Source organism: Neophocaena asiaeorientalis, unplaced genomic scaffold, assembly GCF_003031525.2.
Source record: "Neophocaena asiaeorientalis asiaeorientalis breed wild unplaced genomic scaffold, Neophocaena_asiaeorientalis_V1.1 scaffold148, whole genome shotgun sequence".
Classification (NCBI taxonomy): Eukaryota; Metazoa; Chordata; class Mammalia; order Artiodactyla; family Phocoenidae; genus Neophocaena; species Neophocaena asiaeorientalis.
Window position 1 is genome coordinate 235,412 of NW_020174050.1, and position 19,795 is coordinate 255,206.

The following is a 19,795-nucleotide window of genomic DNA, read 5'->3' on the forward strand; positions in this document are numbered from 1 at the left end:
TTACATTTGTATTTGTATTTGCATGTAACTCACATGATTTGGTGAGTTTAATTATGAATATTGCAGTTGTGTATAATACCATGGTTTCAGAGTTACTGAAGGATGAACCTAATCCATTTTTTAAAAAATTTCTATAGGTTCTCAAAATTCATTTCAGAACAGATAATGATCTTACAGCTTTAAGACACTATTAGAAGACACTATAATAAAGTATTTATTGTATTTGTAATCATGACATCTGTGTCCTTTTGTCTCACATGGAATATTCTGTATACAAGAACACTGAGTTTACAGTAAGAGGGGAGAGAGAGTACTATACTTTTAACTGAATAAACATCTGTCTTTATTGAATTATAAGTGATTTATCTTCAAAACAGCAACTTTTCCTTTATTTTTGTTTGAGGGAAGGAGAGCTGTTTGGGTGGAAGGCTTGGGAAAGGTATTTAGGGTATTCTTTGGTTGTTTTAGGAAAAGTCACTAGTTTTGCATCATGATATTTGGCCTGAGTCTAAAAAACATTCCACAATGTTTTTTTAGCTTCACTAAAGGGATCAAAAGAAATACTGAATGAGGTCAGTGTTGTATACGCTAGAATACAGAGTCTCATCTTGATTTTCAGTGGGAAAAAAAAGTCTGTTATTTATGGGATATACAGATCCCATAGAAGATCTGTGAAATTAGAAGCCTTGAAATTATTAATCTTAGCTTTGAGACCTATTTAATAGTCATAGTTGATATTTCTGCTCGGTTAGTGTCACATTCCTCTTTGGGTATGTTCCCAACGCTTTTCACCGCTAGTCTCTGAGTTAAGCCCAAAGAGTTCTAGGCATCTCCCTTTCAGTTATCCCTTTTGAAACCTTGTTTTTAATAACACTTTTCTTTCTTGGCTTGCATGACATTTTATCTTTCTTTTCCTTTCTTTTTGCTGTTTGCAAAGACTCTTGGGAGGATTTGACAGATTTGGTGGAGCAAATGCGCGATGATACAGAAGGTGCGTGCCACACCAACATCTTTCAGTTTTCTTTTTCTTTTTTTTTTTTTAATCTTCTAACCACCTTTTGATTGTTTTCCATAAGAGGAAGTGTCCGCTTTAGGTTTTATTTCCCATGACTGTAACTGGAGCAGTAAGCATATTCGCCAGATTTTCCATGCAGGTACTTCGTACAGGATTAGGTTTTCAGAGTCTTGCATTTAAAAATCTTTATCTTTCTGGTTCCAAGTAAAGTGGGATTAATATATGTTTATGCTGTTCCTTTAAGATAATAATATGTTCAAAGGGGACTTTATTTCAAGATTATATCATTTTTCTATGGCTGTTTTTTCATGCGTTAGGAAGATGTAAATTTTTTATCATTCATGAAAAGAAATATATATATCTATATGTATTACCATGAACAAGCAGTTTAAAAACAAACGGATCCCAGGAACTTCAAGTACCTGGAATGTTGCTCTGATTTGTAGATTTCCCAGAACATTAAGTCATTTTGAGCTTGGTCATGTAATAGCATTCCTTTCTGGTGGAATTACCTTGAAAAGTAGCACATATGTTCAAATGCATGAAGGTTCCCCACACCAGTAATTATTTCTTCTATAATTGGCACCTAACTTTAGGGATCTCAAGGTGATTCACACATTTTATAATAAAGATAGAAAAATTGAAGTTTGGCTCCACTTTATCATTTTACATTCTCCCACTTTGGCTGGGCACCTACAAGTCCCCCAGCTTCAGTGTATGCTCTCCTAGCACACGCACTCCCACAACTCTGTCCACACTGGCCTTTTCACTGACTGCATGAGCTGACCTCAGCCTCCTCTCCTGCGTTGTTCCTGTGACATCCCACCCGGAGCATTTACTTCCCTTCTCCCTCCCCCTGTGCCCCCTACGTCCCCATTTAGTCTAGATGAGAGCTCTGTGAAGCACTCCCTGACAGCTTTGGCCCAGTTCATTTGTCCATTCATTCAAATCCTGCAGAACTTGGAGCCTAAGGCTTTTTACTTGTTCTCTAATTCTTGTGTGTTTACATTCCTAGTTAAAGTGTAAAATCCTTTAGAGCAGAGATTGTCTTAAACTTCTTGGTATTCGTATCAGACTTAGGACAGTATTGTCCTCCGTAGATTTGGTCACACCAGACAAAAAACTAAGGCAGTTTTCTCTCTCCAGTGATGCCCAATAGTTTCTTCTTCAGCACTTTACTTTGAATGAGTAAATTATCCTGAGTTTCATCTCATTTCCTATAGTCAAACTATCTTTTTATTCCATCTTTGATTCTACTTTTAATATAATTAGTTACATGTATTTTGATGAAAAGGCAGATCAGTATTGTCTAGTTGACTGACAGTTCATAGACAAGAAAAAAAAGAGGACAGTGTTGATTCATTCAGTGAGTACTGATGTTAGCTGCCATTATCATTATTATTATTATTTACCAGGCACTAGATAGGTTTAAGGTTTTGATTCCTTTAATAGACTACGTACTAAAGAAAAATGCTGCGTATAGGCCAACAAATCTGTGCCCTTCTTAGAAACTTCTTCCCTATGACTTAGCCCTGGCAAAATTCTATTTCTTTGATACAAGGTACTACTGCAAGAATCAAGCCTACTATAAGAGTCAGCCTCCTCCTTTTCATTTCTTTTTGCTGGAATTTTTGTGAATGATTGTCATAGGTGAAATCAAAAAGGGAAACCCCCAGAAGATGTGTGAATTTTTTTTATTATAGTATAGTTGAATTACAGTGTTGTATTAATTACTGCTGTACAGCGAAGTGACTCACTTATACACTTATATACATTCTTTTTCATATTCTTTTCCATTATGGTTAATCACAGGATATTGAACATAGTTCCCTGTGCTATACAGTAGGACCTTGTTGTTTATCCATTCTATATATACCCATTTGCATCCGCTAATCCCAAACTCCCACTCCATTCCTCCCCACACTCCCTCCCCATTGGCAACCACCAGACTGCTCTCTGTGTCCCTGATTCTGTTTCTGTTTCATAGACAGGTTCATTTGTGACATATTTTAGATTCCACATATAAGTGACATCATATGGTATTTGTCTTTCTCTCTCTGACTTACTTCACTTAGTATGATAATCTCTAGTTACATCCAGGTTGCTGCAGATGGCATTATTTTGTTCTTTTTTATGGCTGAATAGTATTCCATTGTATATATGTGCCACATCTTCTTTATCCATTCATCTGTTGATGGACATTTAGGTTGTTTCCATGTCTTGGCTATTGTAAATAGTGCTGCTGTGAACATAGGGGTGCATGTAAGAAGATGTAAATTGTGTTACTTTGATGATCTTAGTAGATTACCAGTAAAGTGGTATATGGTAATGTTGGCCAAGAACTTATTTATAGAAAAGTCTTTCTGGAATATAGCTTAAAAAAAGAAAGTCAGAAGGGGAAGGAAGGGGGAAGGAAAATGGCTTTTACTTGTTAACTTTTTTTGAATCATTTCATCCTTGTCTTTTTTATACAATTTTCTACATCTCTTATCATTTCAGTTATATGAAATGCTAGAATTTTACTGTTTACATAACTTAGAGTTTTTGTAAATGAGTACTTGTAACAAGAATGAACATGAGTTATGGAGTATTATCCACATGTAATACCCAGAGCAGCTCAGGGTCTGAGAAGGAGCCTGCAGTCAGAACCGGAGAAAGCTGCTGATGTATGTAGGCTCAGATCTTGTCAGGAGACCTTCACTGCTGAGCTGTTTTAATTCTGTTTCTTATCTGTTGTTATGGATGTGTCATAAGAGGTGGCTTTTTAATAGGAAATGTGTTAACACTGGCTTCCAGCCTCCTGAAAATCTGCTTTTTAAAATAACAAACTCTAGGAGGTCACAGATTTGAACTGTTAGCTTTGGGGTTTGGTTTTTCTTTTATTTTGTTTTGATTTTGGCAAGATTGAAGGTTTTTCTGGTGAACTGATTTCTTACAGTGATGGTTGGTTTTACAGTCAATGTGTCTGTAACTCCCGTCTGGTAGAATATGAAATGTCTTCTTAGGGTGGAATCGTATCATGCTTACAACATTGATCAATTATCTCACATCTCATCTCATTATATGCTATTAATTTGGGTCTAAAGGTTTTGAAACTCACTAGAAAATTAAGAAGATTAAATGAAGATTAAATGAAATAATAAAAGCATGGTTAAAATAATAATAAATAATAATAATAAAACATGGTTTACTACCTTTAGCTTCTCAATAAATATTGAATTCCTATCTGTACTTACTACAAACCTTTTAAACAGATTATGTGAGCTTGCAGTTGCCCAGATTACTCATCTCTCTGAGCACTGGAGTGGCTGGGACATTACTTGAATTAGGGAAATAATATAATTTGTATGAAATAATACCTCATCAAGATGGCTTACTGGTTCCTTGATATATTTTGTGAGTTGAGACTTGATGTCCACCGTTCTGAAAAATGGAAGGAACATATCTAAGAAATTTTCTTAGCATCTAGCACTGTATCACATAGACATTCAGTGAAGGTTTATTTTACATTAAATAAAAATGTTAAACTTACTTATGGAGGACCATAATAATTTTGATAGCTAACAATTTTTTATTCTTTTAAAAAAATTTTATTTATTTTTGGCTGTGTTGGGTCTTTGTTGTTGTGCGTGGGCTTTCTCTAGCTGTGGCGAGCAGGGGCTACTCTTCGTCGCAGTGCACAGGCTGCTCATTGCTGTGGCTTCTCTTATTGCAGAGCATGGGCTCTAGGCTCTTGGGCTCTAGGCTCCTGGGCTCTAGAGCACAGGCTCAGTAGTTGTGGCACACTGGCTTAGTTGCTCTGCGGCATGTGGGATCTTCCCAGACCAGGGCTTGAACCTGTGTCCCCTGAATTGGCAGGCAGATTCTTAACCACTGCACCACCAGGGAAGTCCCACAATTTTTTATTCTTAGTACATCCCAAGCATTTCTAAATGCTTAACATACATGAACTTGTTTAATCTTCAAAACCCTCTCATTATCTTATGGATGAAGGAAGTAAGGTCTACAGAGTTAAGAAACTTTCCCAGTGGACTACTACTCAACAATAAAAAGGAACGAACTATTGATAACCTAGATGGATCCCTCATGGACTATGCTGAGTGAAGAAAAGCCAATTTTAAAAGTTACATACTGTATGATTCCATTTATATAACATTCTTGAAATGACAGCACTGCAGAAATGGAAAACAGATTAGTAGTTGCTATGAGTTATAAGGGGGTAGGAGACAGGAGGGAAGTGCTTGTGGGCTGTAAAAGGTCAAAGTGAGGGATCCTTGTGATACAGTTCAGCGTCATATCCTGGTTGTGATAAGTTACTCTAGTTTTTCAAGATGTTACCTTTGGGGGAATTAGGTTAAGGGTACACAATATCTCTCTATTTCTTACAACTGTATGTGAATCTATAATTGTCTCAAAATAATAAGTGCAAAAAAAAATGGAAGAAAAGAGAAAAGGAACTTGCCTAGGGTTACACAGCCAGGGGAAGAGTTCAAGTAGAGTTCAAAGTCCAACAGGCTAGCTGCAGAGCTTGTGCTGTTAACCATTATACCAAAGTTCAAACCTAGTTGGCTCTCAAAAATACTTTTTCATCAAAATTCCATACACACAACATTTATTTCTAAATATCTAGAACAGAAGTTTCATGAAACAACGTATAACCTTACACTGTAGGACATACTAAATCGATTTTTATACCCCACTAAGGGGTTGTGACCTTTAATTTGAAAGATAGTCCAGTATCCCATAGTGCCTCTCTGGTGTATATCCATTTCAGCTCTAGCTACCAAGATATAAGCAAAAGAGCTCTTCCAGCAATGCCAGTATGTTGTGTTCTGTTCCTAGCCTATAATTGTTGGTACCCTTTAAAGGCCAGTTACCTTGCATCCTTCTATTTCTCTTTAGACCATCTCCTCTGGTGGAAACATCTTATTTCTAATCATTGGTACTATTATCCCTTGGCTAGTGATTATCCCAACCCAAACTTTAGTTTGTATTTACAACTATGTGATGAAAATTATGTTTCAAATGCTTCTACATCGTTGTATCCTTTATTATATCCAAAGCCAAGCTGATTTTACCCCTTACTTCCAAAACAGTTATTCAGTTTTTTTTCATTTCCATTTTCAGCACAGTATTCGAAGTTCACAGGGCAAAAACTTTAGGTTATTCTCGACTCCTCTGTATCCTTAACAGGCCCAGTTCTTCAAGTGAAGCCATTTTGATCCTCTCCCCCAACTTCTTCAGATTCACTTTGCATAATCCTTTCAGACTAATCATCCTGAAACAAAGTTCTAATCATGTGACTTCCCTGCTCAAAACCTACATTGGTTCCCATTGCCTGCTTCCTGGATATGCAGGTCTAGTTTTAGAGACCTGTCATTTGACTTTACCTTTCCTGTTTTCCAGTTCTCCCCAGGAAGAACTCCCCACACCATTCTTATTTCCTTCACCTCACTTCACATACCCATTCTCCCCATTTGGAATACTTTCTTCCATGTTTTCTGTGAATTTCATATTTAGGGTCTGCCTCAAATCCTATACTGGAATTTATCATGCTTTTAACTATATTACTTTTGGTGTTGTCTCATTTGGAGCAAAAGTGTACAATATTCCAAGGAGTTAAGTTAAGGGTAGAGATTATTCCTATATTTTGTCAAGGTTGGGGTTTACTCTACTTACAAACTAAAAAATTAGCCTATTTCTTGGATACTGGCGAAGGACGCGACAAAAGACTTTATTTCTCATGACACTGCAAGCAGTCTGAGCATCAACACATTTGTGTCAGTTCCTCTTGCACCAGAGTTGCACCTGGGAGACACTGTATCGCTTAGAAAAATGCTACACATGTTGTGGTTCAGTGTTGCAACTGAGGAACACAGTTGGGGGAACCGTTGTTTTTATAGGAAGCAGTAGGAAAGCCTCCTCTCTTAAGATGATCAGTTGCATAAAGAACCCTGAGAAATGGCCTAGGTAAAAGAGCATTGAGAGCCTTGCAGTCTTGATACAACCCATAAAGACATGTAGTAGCACAAGAAGTCCATGGAGGATTGTCTGTCTCAGTATCTTACAGGTTAGATATAAAGAAATTTGTAATTTTCCCAATATCACCCAGGGAATATGAGAGAGACAGCTCTAACTCTTCAGAGATCTGACTATGCTAGATCACCATGTTGCCCCCTAATATTTAACTTATTTCTATGGAGTAAATTGAGCAGAGTAAGGAATTCCTGAATTTGTACTTACCACCTAAGTTTCTTACGTTGCATCAAAACAGAGAAGACTGACTATTGTCCCAACTTCTAGATGTTCCCAGAAATCGTCTGGGTATTCTTCTGTGGTGCAGAATTCTTCAGGTAAAGGTACTTGAAGATGTTTGGGAAACTTCCCCAAACTAAAATTGATTGTATTATGATATGGGAGGGCAGTGAAGAAGAAGAAAGTGTGGTTTCTTAGGAACTCTTGGGCAAGCTGGAATTAGAAACGGACATTTTTTAAAGATTAGAGAAATGGATACCTAAAAGAAAAGTGTTTTCCTCTATTGCTCACAACATTTCTGACACTAAATGTGTGGGGATGTTTTCCCACACCCACCAGTTCTCCAACACCAGTTCAATTCTGACACTGTCTACTTGGGGTTAACACAGACTCCACAAGATGCCCCCTCACTTTAGATGCCAATCACAAGTCTAGGTTGTCACCTGTCCTTCTGACCAACCAGCTATAAATCAGAGGTTTCTATGACCCCTCCTTAAGTTTTATAATTTGGTAGACTGGCTCACACAGCTCAAGGAAAGAGTTTACTTGCTAAAGCACAGGTGTATTATAAAGGAACACAACTCAAGAACAGCCAGATGGAAGAGAAGCATAGGGCAAAGTATGTGGGAAGGAGCATGAAACTTCCATACTCCCTCTGGGCACATCACCCTCCCAGCAGCTCGATGTGTTCACTAACCACAAGCTCTCTGAACACTTTCCTTGAGGATTTTTATGCAGGCCTCATTATGTAGGCATCATTGAGTAGATCGTGGTCTTTGATGTTTGAGCTCTTTGTCCTGCCTGTCTCCCCTCCCTGGGTTTGGAGGTGGGGGAGGGAATGGCTGAAAGTTCCAACCCTCTTATCACACCACTGGTTCCCCCTGGCAACCAGCCCTCCCATCCTTAGGGGCTTTCTAAAATTCACCTCATTAGCATAAAGTCTGTGTTTGAAAGGGACTTGTTATAAATAACAAAGATGCTCCTTTTATAATACCTTTAACTCTGGAGCTTTTTCAGAACTAGAAACAAGAACCAAATATAACAAAAGATGCCCCTATGACTCTTATCACTTGGGAAATTGCTAGGGTTTTAGGAGCTCTGTGTTAGGAAGTGAGGGCTTAGATAAATAGAGAAATTGATTGATTTCTTATTGTTCCACAATACCTGATGAAGAATAAGTAAGAGTACATAGACAATGGTTTTGGAATTTAAATAACCAAATAAGCTTGTTCTTTTTAACGCTAATGCCAATCAAAAGGGGAATATCGGTTATGTTCAGGGAAGAAAGCAGTACTAGACTCTCGGGCCTCTCAATGTTGTGGCCTCTCCCGTTGCGGAGCACAGGCTCCGGACACGCAGGCCCAGCGGCCATGGCTCACGGGCCCAGCCGCTCCACGGCATGTGGGATCTTCCTGGACCGGGGCATGAACCCGTGTCCCCTGCATCAGCAGGCGGACTCTCAAACCACTGCGCCACCAGGGAAGCCCCTCTCTTTTTTATTTTTAATTGTGAGATTTTTCAAGTAGAGAGTACTTTTTCTAAAGTAGAGAGAGTAACATAAGAAACCCTAACGTTTCCATCACCCAACTTCAATAATTATCAATATATATTTTTTTAGTTTATATTTTTGGCTGCATTGGGTCTTTGTTGCTGCTCTCAGGCTTTCTCTAGTTGCGGTGAGCGGGGGCTACTTTTTGTTGTGGTGCAGGGGCTTCTCATTGCGGTGGCTTCTCTTGTTGCGGAGCACGGGCTCTAGGCGCACGGGCTGCAGTAGTTGTGGTGCGCAGGCTCAGTAGTTGGGGCCTGCGGGCTCTAGAGCGTAGGCTCAGTAGTTGTGGTGCACGGGCTTAGCTGCTCCGCGGCATGTGGGATCTTCCTGGACCAGGGCTTGAACCTGTGTACCCTGCATTGGCAGGCAGATTCTTCTCCACTATTGCTCACAACCCACCAGTTCAATTCTGTGCCACCAGGGAAGTCCCGCCATTTGTATTTCTTTGGAGAAATGTCTATTGAAATCCTTTGCTCATTCTTTTTTACTGGGTGGTAGTAAGTCCCCTACCTACAAATGAGTTCCGTTCTGAGAGCGTGCTTGTAAGTACAATTTGCTCATTAAGTCCAACAAAGTTAGCCTAGGTGTCCAACTAACACAGTCAGATATATAGTACTGTACTGTAATAGGCTTATAATACTTTTCTCACATTAATACATAAAAAAACAAACGCAAAAAATAAACATTTTTAATCTTACAGTACAGTAATCTTACAGACGTCTGAGCTAACTTACATGATTGGACATGGGAACGCATGTTTGCATCTTTGAAAGTTCTCAACTTGAAGGTTCATATGTAGGGGACTTACTGTATTTGTCTTTCATTGTTGAATTATAAGAGTTCTCTACATATTCTGGATACTGGATCTGATTTATATTTTTTCCTCCCATTCTATGGGCTGTCTTTTCTTTTCCTTAATGATGTCCTTTAAAGTGCAAATGTTTTTAATTTTAGTGAAGTCCAGTTTATTTTTTCTGTTGTTTTTGCTTTTGGTGTCATCTAAGAAACCATTTGGTCATATTGTATAATCCTTTTTGTATGTTGCTAGAGTTGGTTTTGCAAGTATTTTGTTGAGGGCTTTGCATCTATATTAATAAGAGATACTGATCTGTAGTTTTCTTATGATGTCTTTGTCTGATTTTGGTCTCAGGTAATGTTGGTCTCATAGAATGTGTTGAGAAGTGTTTCCTCTTCCTCTGTTTTTTGGAATTGTGAAGAACTGGTAGTAATTCTTTAAATGTTTGGTAAACTTCAGTAGTGAAGCCATCTGGTTTTGGCCTCTTTATGGGGTGTGTTTTTTATTATGAATTTAATATCTTTACTTATTATAGTTCTATTCAGATTTTCTATTTCTTCTTGAGTCAGTTTATCTTTCTTAGAAATTGTCCTTAGAAATTGTTTCATCTAGGTTGCCTAATTTGTTGGCATACAGTTGCCCATAGTATTCCCTTATAATCCTTTTTGTTTCTGTAGGGTCAATAGTGATGTCTTGTCTTCGTTTCTGATTTTAGTAATTTGAGTCTTTTCTCTTTTTCTCTTCATCAGTATAGCTAAATATTTGTCAATGTTGTCGATCTTTTCAGAGAGCCAACTTTGGGTTTCACTGGTTTCTCTCAATAGTGTTATTTGCTGTTGATTTCTGCTGCGATCTTTATTATTCCTTTCTCCTGGGGGCTTTCTACTGATAAATGTATTTATTGGTTGGCCTTGAGGAAGCCATCTGTGAAATCATGGAATTATGACATTCTAGAGCTAGAAGAGCTAGGTCAGTGCTTCACTAACTTTAATGCACATAAAAATTGCTTTAGGTTCTGTCCAGAATCTGATTCAGTAGTACCATTGGAGCCCAAGTTTTCCCATTTCTAAAAGCTTCCAGGTGATGCCAATGTTGATGTTCCAGGACCACATTTGGAGTGGCAAGGATCTAGCTCATTTGGTATCAGAGTGGTTGGTGGGGTTTTCCAAGCCATGTTGTTTCACCCCATTCCAGGCATATTAATGTGCCCCCTGCTTGAGAATTAGTGCTGCAATTAGTCATTATGATTGGTGCGGGTGTGTGATGTCTTTATAAAAAAAATTACTGAATAAGTACGTTTACAGATGAGGAAATTGAGGCCCCAAAGAAGTAAGATTCCTTGCCTGGCATCATATAATAAGCTAATTAGCACAGATGATTCATATCAAACAGATTGAGTAGTGGGTGGATATAATCTTTCTGATGATAAGGCTTAATTTTAGCAAAGTATATCTTTGATTATGCTATTACTAAGGAAAGGTAGCAATCAGGATAAATAAATTAGTGATTAAATTTTCTTGATTAACTCCTTTAACAGATTTCAACCCAGAGAAAATATTGTTTAAGTGAATTTCCTCTTCATTATTCTTGACTAGAAGCTTATGTGATATCTGAAATGACATTAAGGAGAAGAGATAAATACAGATATAGATACATATATAGATAATGTAAGGGTCTTAAGACTTTATTATTTTTAAATGAGGATTGAGTAAAAGTTCATAATTATTTTGTACAAATAAGTGTCATCAGACTAGTTAAATGGTGTTTTATTAAAGATCTTTTTAGTACTTTCAGTGATTTCTTTCACTATCACAGACAACTCATTTTATGCTTAATTTTATACTCTAAGAACTATTACAGCAAAAGTTCAAAGTAGATTTATTTAGGAATCATTGGTCTTCATCATTCTGAACATCAAGTAAGCTTTCCTTTCAATATCTTTCTGTTAGTTGGTCATTTTAAATCTCATATTAATGCTTTTAGGTATCATTGGGAAATTTCTGTAGGACAACTGTTTTGTTTCACATTAAGATAAAAGTAACTGTTGTGCTACCTATGAATTATTCCCACTTTACCAAGAATTGGGTATGATGTAACATACTTAATATTAACATAATGTTAAAGATAACTTACTTTTCCTTCAATTATTCATAAAACATTTCAATATTTTTCGGTATGAACCTTAGTCACTGCACTATAAGGAGATAAAATAGGGTCTTGGTTAGATGATTGGTTTGCAGAACAGTGGGACTCACTGTCGCTCTTAGCTGTGTGACTTTCGGTCCATTTTTGTCATCACTATTGACTAGATGAACCACATGACTCTGTAAAGTTTGTTAGAATTTCCTCATATGGAAATTAGCAGCCTTGAAGAGGTGTAATGAAGACCCATACGCTCTTAAAAGGACTTTGAAAACCAATATGGTTTATTATAACTACAGTCATTTCTACATGGTTTCTTTAGTCCACTGCTCCTACTATGTTTCCCACCAAGGTGATTTGTACCACCGTCCAAATGTAGAAACAATCAAATAATCACCAAAACTAGAAACACAGAAGTTGCTCTCCATTCTATTTCCTTCTTCCCTCAATCCAGCTGGTGATCAAATCCTGAAATCCTAACATTCTACCCCTAGAACATCTCTCAGAGCTAACTCTGTCTTCTCCACAAGCACACACTGCTCCAATTCCATCCCATATTATAATTTTCCTCCTCAGTTTCTGTGGTAAACCCTTACTTGCTCCCCAGCTTTGAGATTTTATTCCTTTTCGATCCATCTTCCACAAGATTGCTAGAATGGCTTCTCTAAAATTCAAATCAGTGACATTACGCCTCACATCAAAATCTTTACTGACTTTAAGGTAAAATCCATATTCCTTAAACAAGGTCCTTAGCAATCTCTCCCTTACCTATTTCCCTTGTCTTATCTCACAACCCTTACTCAAATGTATCATAAACTTACGGCATTTTCTTGGTTTTCCTTAGTATGCCATGTTCTTTCATATTTCTGTTCCTTTACCCAAGCTGTCCTTCCATCCTACTCCCTTCACAGCTCTACTCCTAACCCTTCCTGGCCTGACTAATTTCTCTTTGTCCTTTAAGATTGAACTCAAAAGTCTCATCCTCTGTATTTGGCACCTAGTGATTTCTATATATTAATTTTGTATTCTGCTACCTCTGTGAATTATTATGTTTTTGTAAAAATTTTAGTTTACTTTGATTTTTTCTGGGTGTAAAATCAGATTGTATGAGAGCAGTAATATATGATCCACACTTTTACAGTTTATATGTGTCCAATTTCTTTATCTTCTCTAATTGCATTGGTCTTCCACCCTCAGTATAATGTTAAGTAATAGCCATGGGTAATGGACACTTCTTAAACTTTCCCTCAGAATACATCCAATGGCAGAGGAAATTGTATCGGACTCGCAGCTTGCCTGAAATCCTACATTACTTTCATATCTACTATCTTAGCCTTAAAAATATATATAAAATTTACATTTGATTCCATAGAATGCATATATATGACTTAACATAAAAACATTTTATTTGTCCTGAAATAAAATTAATCTCTGTTGAAGATGATAATGTTTATCCTGAAGTTTCAAGTATTCTCTGTAAGCTGCCCTGTTTTGTTCTCCAGACATCTGTATAACCCAATTTTGATAAATAATAAGCACTTGGATGTCGAGGACTAGGTTTTCTATCTCTGGATTCCCAGCATTAAATACAGTATCTAACACCAAGTGGATGTTCAATATTTATTGAAAAGAATGAATGAATGAACAAAAGTTCACTTTTGGAAAAATAGTGTTAAATGTTAGCATTGTGAATAATTACAATTTTAATTATTTTTCTCATAGAAAAAGTATGACAGACAACGTTGTAAAAGTCCTGTACTTTAAAATAATTTTCTGGTCTATATAATAAAACAGAACTTTTTAAAGCTTTTTATAATTAAAAGTGTAAAATATATAAAAAAGATCACATATTATAAGTACTCAGCTCAGTGAATTTTCACATACTCACCAATTTCACAAAGCTAACACCCCATCAAAAGGAGAACTTTACCTGCCCCTCAGAAGTCCCCCCATGCTCTCTTTTGGTCACTGCAGCCCTTCCCTTTTTAACAGCATACGGGGAATTCCCTGGAGGTCCAGTGGTTAGGACTCCGCACTTCCACTGCAGGGGGCATGGGTCAATCCCTAGGCAGGCAGCTAACATCCCGCAAGCCACATGGTGCGCCCAAAAAACCCCAGCCAAACAAACAGCATACGTTAGTTCCACAAAATCTTTTTTTTTTTTTTTTGGCCGTGCTGCACCACTTTGATAATAGTAAGCATTAAATAATCATTGAACTTTTGCATTAATTAAACAGTTAATAATGAGCAATAAATTCTTTTTTTTTGCAATAAATTCTTTTGAGCTCTTATGTCTAGTTGTCAAATTACCCTGAATTTTGTTTGACTTTCTTTCATTTGTTTAGGGTAGTAGTTCTCCACAGGTAAGAGATGTCTTTCAGGGGACTTATGGCAATATCTGGAGATATTTGGGGTTATCATGACTAGAGCGTGCTACTGACATCTAGTGGGTAAAGGCATGGGTTGCTGCTAAATTTAATTCACAGAACAGCCCCCCACAAAAGGAATTATCTGACCCAAAATATTAGTAATGCCAAGACTGAGAGTAATATTTTCTAAAGAATGGGTGGGTTGTTTAGGTTTGATGCAGGTTAGTTCAAATAGGTTATAGCACCATACTAATGGAGTCTAAGGTATCAGGAATTTAATTTCCCTAGGCAGTAGTTCATCTTTCTGTAGTTTAATGCATCCCAGCCACTGACCAGATGTCCTAAACATTTCTGCTACTGATTACAAGAACGAGATGAGGCAATGTAGAAGAGCTGGTACCACCACTTCTGGAAAAATGCCTCAAAGCATCGTGTTTTGTACATATTCCAAATCCAGCTCTCCCACGTGACTAGTTCTCACTAGGTTGGAATTAGATTATTTACTTTGACTAGGAGCATTGCTCAATTTTGTTATTAGCTCCCTGAATTATTGGTCAACAGACTTAAGGCAGAGGGAGTGGTACCTTATGGACTGCCAGTTAATCCAACTTCAGCCACATTTTCTTATGTTGAATGGAGAATCCAGTAGCTCTCCACAAACATTCATGCATACCCACACACCCCTGCCCTATTCCTTTCTCCCAGGGATTATAGGTCGGAAACAGTACAGTGCATATAATGCTGATAATAATGTTAGAAATTAATATCTGATAAAGTTGTTCTTCATGGCGGTTTGTCAGGGGGTAGTTTTTTGTGTATTTCAATGTCCCTTGTGGGTTTATTCCATTCTTGACAAGTTGACCTACAATGAACAGAGAGAGCCAGATTTGAGGCATGGCCCTAAAACATTTGTTGGTGTGCAAGAGAGAATTAGTGGCAACATACACCAATTCTGACTTTCCTAATAAAGTATCCTCTAAAATTATTACCTCAGAGAACACTACAACAAACCAAGATTTGTATAGTGGACACTGTAAACCTACAAGTCCTTAAACTTAATGGAGAAGATGAGCTTAGAATTTGACTATTTGATTCTGCTTCATTTAACTGTGAATGCATATCTAAATGAAAACACTGTGTGAAGAAAATTACTTGGGACAATTTGAATGAAATAATCTCTGCTTTGCGCTGTAGCTTGTTTCTATTATGGGAGCATGGCTTTCATTAGTACTACTTTTAGTCCTCCTAAAAAAGGTAAAATATTTCATAGATCTCTAGGCCTTTTTCAATTCGTATAGAAATTTAACACATTTAACTTTCGGGAGGTTGTCAGGTAAAATGTGGTACTTAGTCCCTTTCCTCAGGGAGTTTATTTGGTTGATGAGAGCCACATGCTCTATGTTAAGTCTTAAAAAATCGGGGAGTTGGGCTTCCCTGGTGGCGCAGTGGTTGAGAGTCTGCCTGCCGATGCAGGGGACACGGGTTCGTGTCCCGGTCTGGGAAGATCCCATATGCCGCGGAGCGGCTGGGCCCATGAGCCATGGCCGCTGAGCCTGTGCGTCTGGAGCCTGTGCTCCTCAACTGGAGAGGCCACAGCAGTGAGAGGCCCGCGTACCGCAAAAAAAAAAAAAAAAAAAAAAAATCGGGGAGTTGATTAAGTTCTAATACTTCATTATACTAATAATGTTAATTATTTTTAGTTCATTTAGTAATGCTTAGTTTAAATAATAATGCTAACTAGTATAAATACTAATAGTGCACATAGCGTATTTGGAACAAAATTTAAGCGCTTTATCCTTTTTCTCTACATTGGCTTTATTTTATTTTTTTTGCGGTACGTGGGCCTCTCACTGTTGTGGCCTCTCCCATTGCGGAGCACAGGCTCCGGACGCGCAGGCTCAGCGGCCATGGCTCACGGGCCCAGCCGCTCCGCTGCATGTGGGATCTTCCCAGACCGGGCACGAACCCGCGTCCTCCGCATCGGCAGGCGGACTCTCAACCACTGCGCCACCAGGGGAGCCCGGCTTTATTTTTTAGAGTGCTTCACAAGCTGTAGAGAATGGGTGAGGCAGGGCAAGGGTGGAAGCAGCCCAGTGTGAAGGCTGTGCAGTACTGAGTTGTGACGGACCCAAGTTAGGCTGGTAACAGAGGCAGTGGTGAGAATATTAAAAGACTGTACTCAAGGCTCAAAATTTTATAAAATAAATACATTTTTTACTGTTTCACCAAGAATATTCCTAAGGGAGACTGGCATCTTTTTTTTTTTTAAAAAAAGCAAAGCACATGGTGGAGAAGAATACAACAACTAATAGTATAATTTGGTGCCAAGGCCTTGATTCTTGCCAAGACACCAACAGTCTTACCCGCTATTGCTTTTGTGCCATCAATGCAAATGTCAACACAGTGAACTTATACTGAATTTTTTAATGCGCTATTTCCAGTAACCAGGCTTCATCCTTTTCTCCTTTGGCTGCAGATCCTAATTATCTCATGGCTAACGAACGCATGAACCTGATGAACATGGCCAAGCTGAGTATCAAGGGCTTGATTGAATCTGCTCTGAACCTAGGGAGGACTCTGGACTCTGACTATGCACCTCTCCAGCAGTTCTTTGTGGTGATGGAGCACTGCCTGAAACACGGCTTGAAAGGTAGACCATGGCCTCCAAATACAAATGTGCACACACCTGTTTCCTAGCAATACATGCTCCAGAAGAGAAGCATTCCTGGTGGAGCCAAAGAATAAGAGTCTTTTTCTTTTTCTTTTTCTTTTTTTTTTTTTTTGCGGTACGCGGGCCTCTCACTGTTGTGGCCTCTCCCGCTGCGGGGCACAGCCTCCGGGTGCGCAGGCCCAGTGGCCGTGGCTCACGGGCCCAGCCGCTTCGTGGCCCATGGGATCTTCCCGGACCGGGGCACGAACCCGTGTCCCCTGCATCGTCAGGCGGACTCTCAGCCACTGCGCCACCAGGGAAGCCCAACTGTGAGCTTTTGAGGACAGGACCTGGTCTTGTTCACCTTGGCTTCTTTTCCTCCTCCTGCTCCAATCTTTGATAACCTATTCTTGGATTACATATTCTTTTCCCCTGGACTGTTTTCTTCACTAGTACCACACGGCTTTAAGCATGATATTGTTAAAATATTTTATCGTTATTATACAGCTAGTCCATAAATTCTTCCTGAAAGAGGAAGGACTGAGTCTTGGAAAGTAGGGGATTTTTGATTTTTATGAAATGTTATCTATTATGAAAGCATGAATAATTTTAGAACTGTCTGATAACCTGGGATTAATTCCCAGAAAAGCGCACTGAATAGATGGGAGAGGGTATGTGTGTGTTGAGAGTGTGTTTATGTTGTGAAAAATACTAAAATATTGCTTTTTTTTAATCACCTTAGCTAAGAAAACTTTTCTTGGACAAAATAAATCCTTCTGGGGGCCTCTAGAACTGGTAGAAAAGCTTGTTCCAGAAGCTGCAGAGATAACAGCAAGTGTTAAAGACCTTCCAGGACTTAAGTAAGTTTAAGGTTCAATTCTGTGTGTCAGGGAAAACATTCTTCTTATCTACCTCCTTTAGGAGTGAGACTAAAGACAACGATGATCATAATAATTTATTTCATAACAGTCCAAAATGCAAAATGCTGTTATGAATAAGTGATGTTACGAGAGAACTGGTAGCGTAGAATAATGAGAAGTGTGAGGGATAATTATTATTAATCTAAGAAAGGTTGTCTTCATGTTAAAATACCAAATGTTCTCTTTTTTTAAAAAACACTTGTGGGTATCAGCTAGTGAGTCTCAAGAAGTTAGATCTAGGGAGGTGGCGTGTTGGACTTAAGACAATGTGTTTGATGAGAACCAAGATTAAAACAGTTGTCAAGTGAGCCTCAGGATCTGACACCCGGAACCTGCCTTGGGACTTGAAAAAGAGTGGTAATCACCTTCCCAAATTAGATTGGTCTAATTGTAATCAAGTAGAGGTCTAAGTGGCCTGTGTCCTGATTATTGTTATTCGGGTCCTTACATGATCCACACTAAATTTATGAGGATTTACCAAAACTAGTCTGATGGAGCATTTTCAGTTTGGCCTTCCAGAGGTCTTGTCTTCAAATCATAGTCTCATTCAGTAATTAATTCCTCACGACAACATTTGTCCCAAACACACCCCTGGCTCCTACTGGCCCACACAGAAGTCCTCCCACAGGAGTGTGGTGGGAGAGGCTGTGAGGGGCACGTCCTGTGCACCTTATACTGGGGGCGGCCCGTTAGGGGGAGTAAATGGACCTGTCCCACTGTGGCCTCTAGCTCTGCTACTTTTAGTTGGTTTCTGTGTTTTTGTAGGACACCAGTAGGCAGAGGAAGAGCCTGGCTTCGTTTGGCATTGATGCAAAAGAAACTTTCAGAGTATATGAAAGCTCTGATCAATAAGAAGGAACTTCTCAGGTATGAAGATCTTCTCATTGAGCTTCCTTCTTTTTCTCCCCATGTTCTATATCATATGAGGCTGAAGCATATAAATTTATCATTTTGGGGGGTCAGAAACATTTGATTCATGACAATTTCACGTAGCTCAGCTAATACCTTCTCCCACATCACACACACACATATGCAAGAATAGATGTTTTTATATTAAGTGTGTTCACATTGTCTCTGTGACATATGTATGGTCCTTTGCAGGATAGGTCAAAACTTAACACCTTTAGAAAACAGGGAAGGCTTTTGACACCTTAGCATATACCCAGGCTCACTAAGACAGGAAGTTGATGTGTAACATTAAATTCAAATACAGCACACAAAAAAATTTCCAGTTGGGTCATAGGTACAAATGGGAACGAGAAAACAAAGCTTTTAGAAGAAACATAAAGTAGACAAAAATTTCTTAAACACAAAAAGTTCTACCTGTAAAGGAAAAAATGGCTCAATTGGTTACATTAAAATGAAGAACTTCTGTCCATCAAAAGTCACTCTTGAGATTAAGAGTGAGAGGTAACCGATAACTCTAAAGGAGATATTTGCAATACATGATACATATATTCAACAAATTATGCATACTCATGGTGTATAAAGAACTCCGTCAGTCCAAAAAGAAAAAGGCAGACGAGCAAAGACAGAATTGGGTAAAGGACTTGAACAAGGCTCTCACAGAAGAAGAAATTGAAATGGCCAGTAAAAATATTAAAGGATACCTAACTTCATTAGCCATGTTGTAAATTCAAGTTAAAACAAGAGTGTGATAACCTCACACAACCACCAGAATGGGTAAAATGAAAAAGACAGGTCATCGCAGGTGTTGGTGAGGATGTGAAGTAACTTTAATGTCCTGCTGATGAGTGAATTGGTATAGAAACTTAAGAAAACTGTTTGTCATCCTCTAGTAAAGCTGATAATGAGCATTCCTTGTGATCGAGGATTCTGCTTCTAGTTATTATATCCAATAAAAAATGCATAGTTATAGCCAACAAAAGACATGAACAAGAATGTTCATCGTTATTACAATGTTTGTACCAGCCCCAAATGTTTGTAATAGACCCCAAGTATCTATTCACAGGAGAATGGGTAGGTAAATTATGGTATACTCATACAATGAAATACCATATAGCAGCTACACACAGCCATATGAATTAATCTCACAAGTGTAATGTTGGGCAAATGAAACCAGACATGAAAAATACATT

At 38.3% G+C, this 19,795-nt stretch overlaps 1 protein-coding gene across 5 annotated transcripts in view; it reads left to right on the top strand.

Annotated features, from left to right (window-relative positions):
- RUFY3 (RUN and FYVE domain containing 3) overlaps positions 1 to 19,795 on the top strand; it is an 81,276-nt gene that overhangs the window by 31,065 nt on the left and 30,416 nt on the right. For all 5 annotated transcript variants that reach the window (XM_024754055.1, XM_024754056.1, XM_024754059.1 and 2 more), the window contains exons 2-4: positions 16,603 to 16,776; positions 17,519 to 17,636; positions 18,462 to 18,563. In XM_024754055.1, the coding sequence (XP_024609823.1) occupies positions 16,603 to 16,776; positions 17,519 to 17,636; positions 18,462 to 18,563 (394 nt within the window). The remainder of the gene's footprint in view (positions 1 to 16,602; positions 16,777 to 17,518; positions 17,637 to 18,461; positions 18,564 to 19,795) is intronic.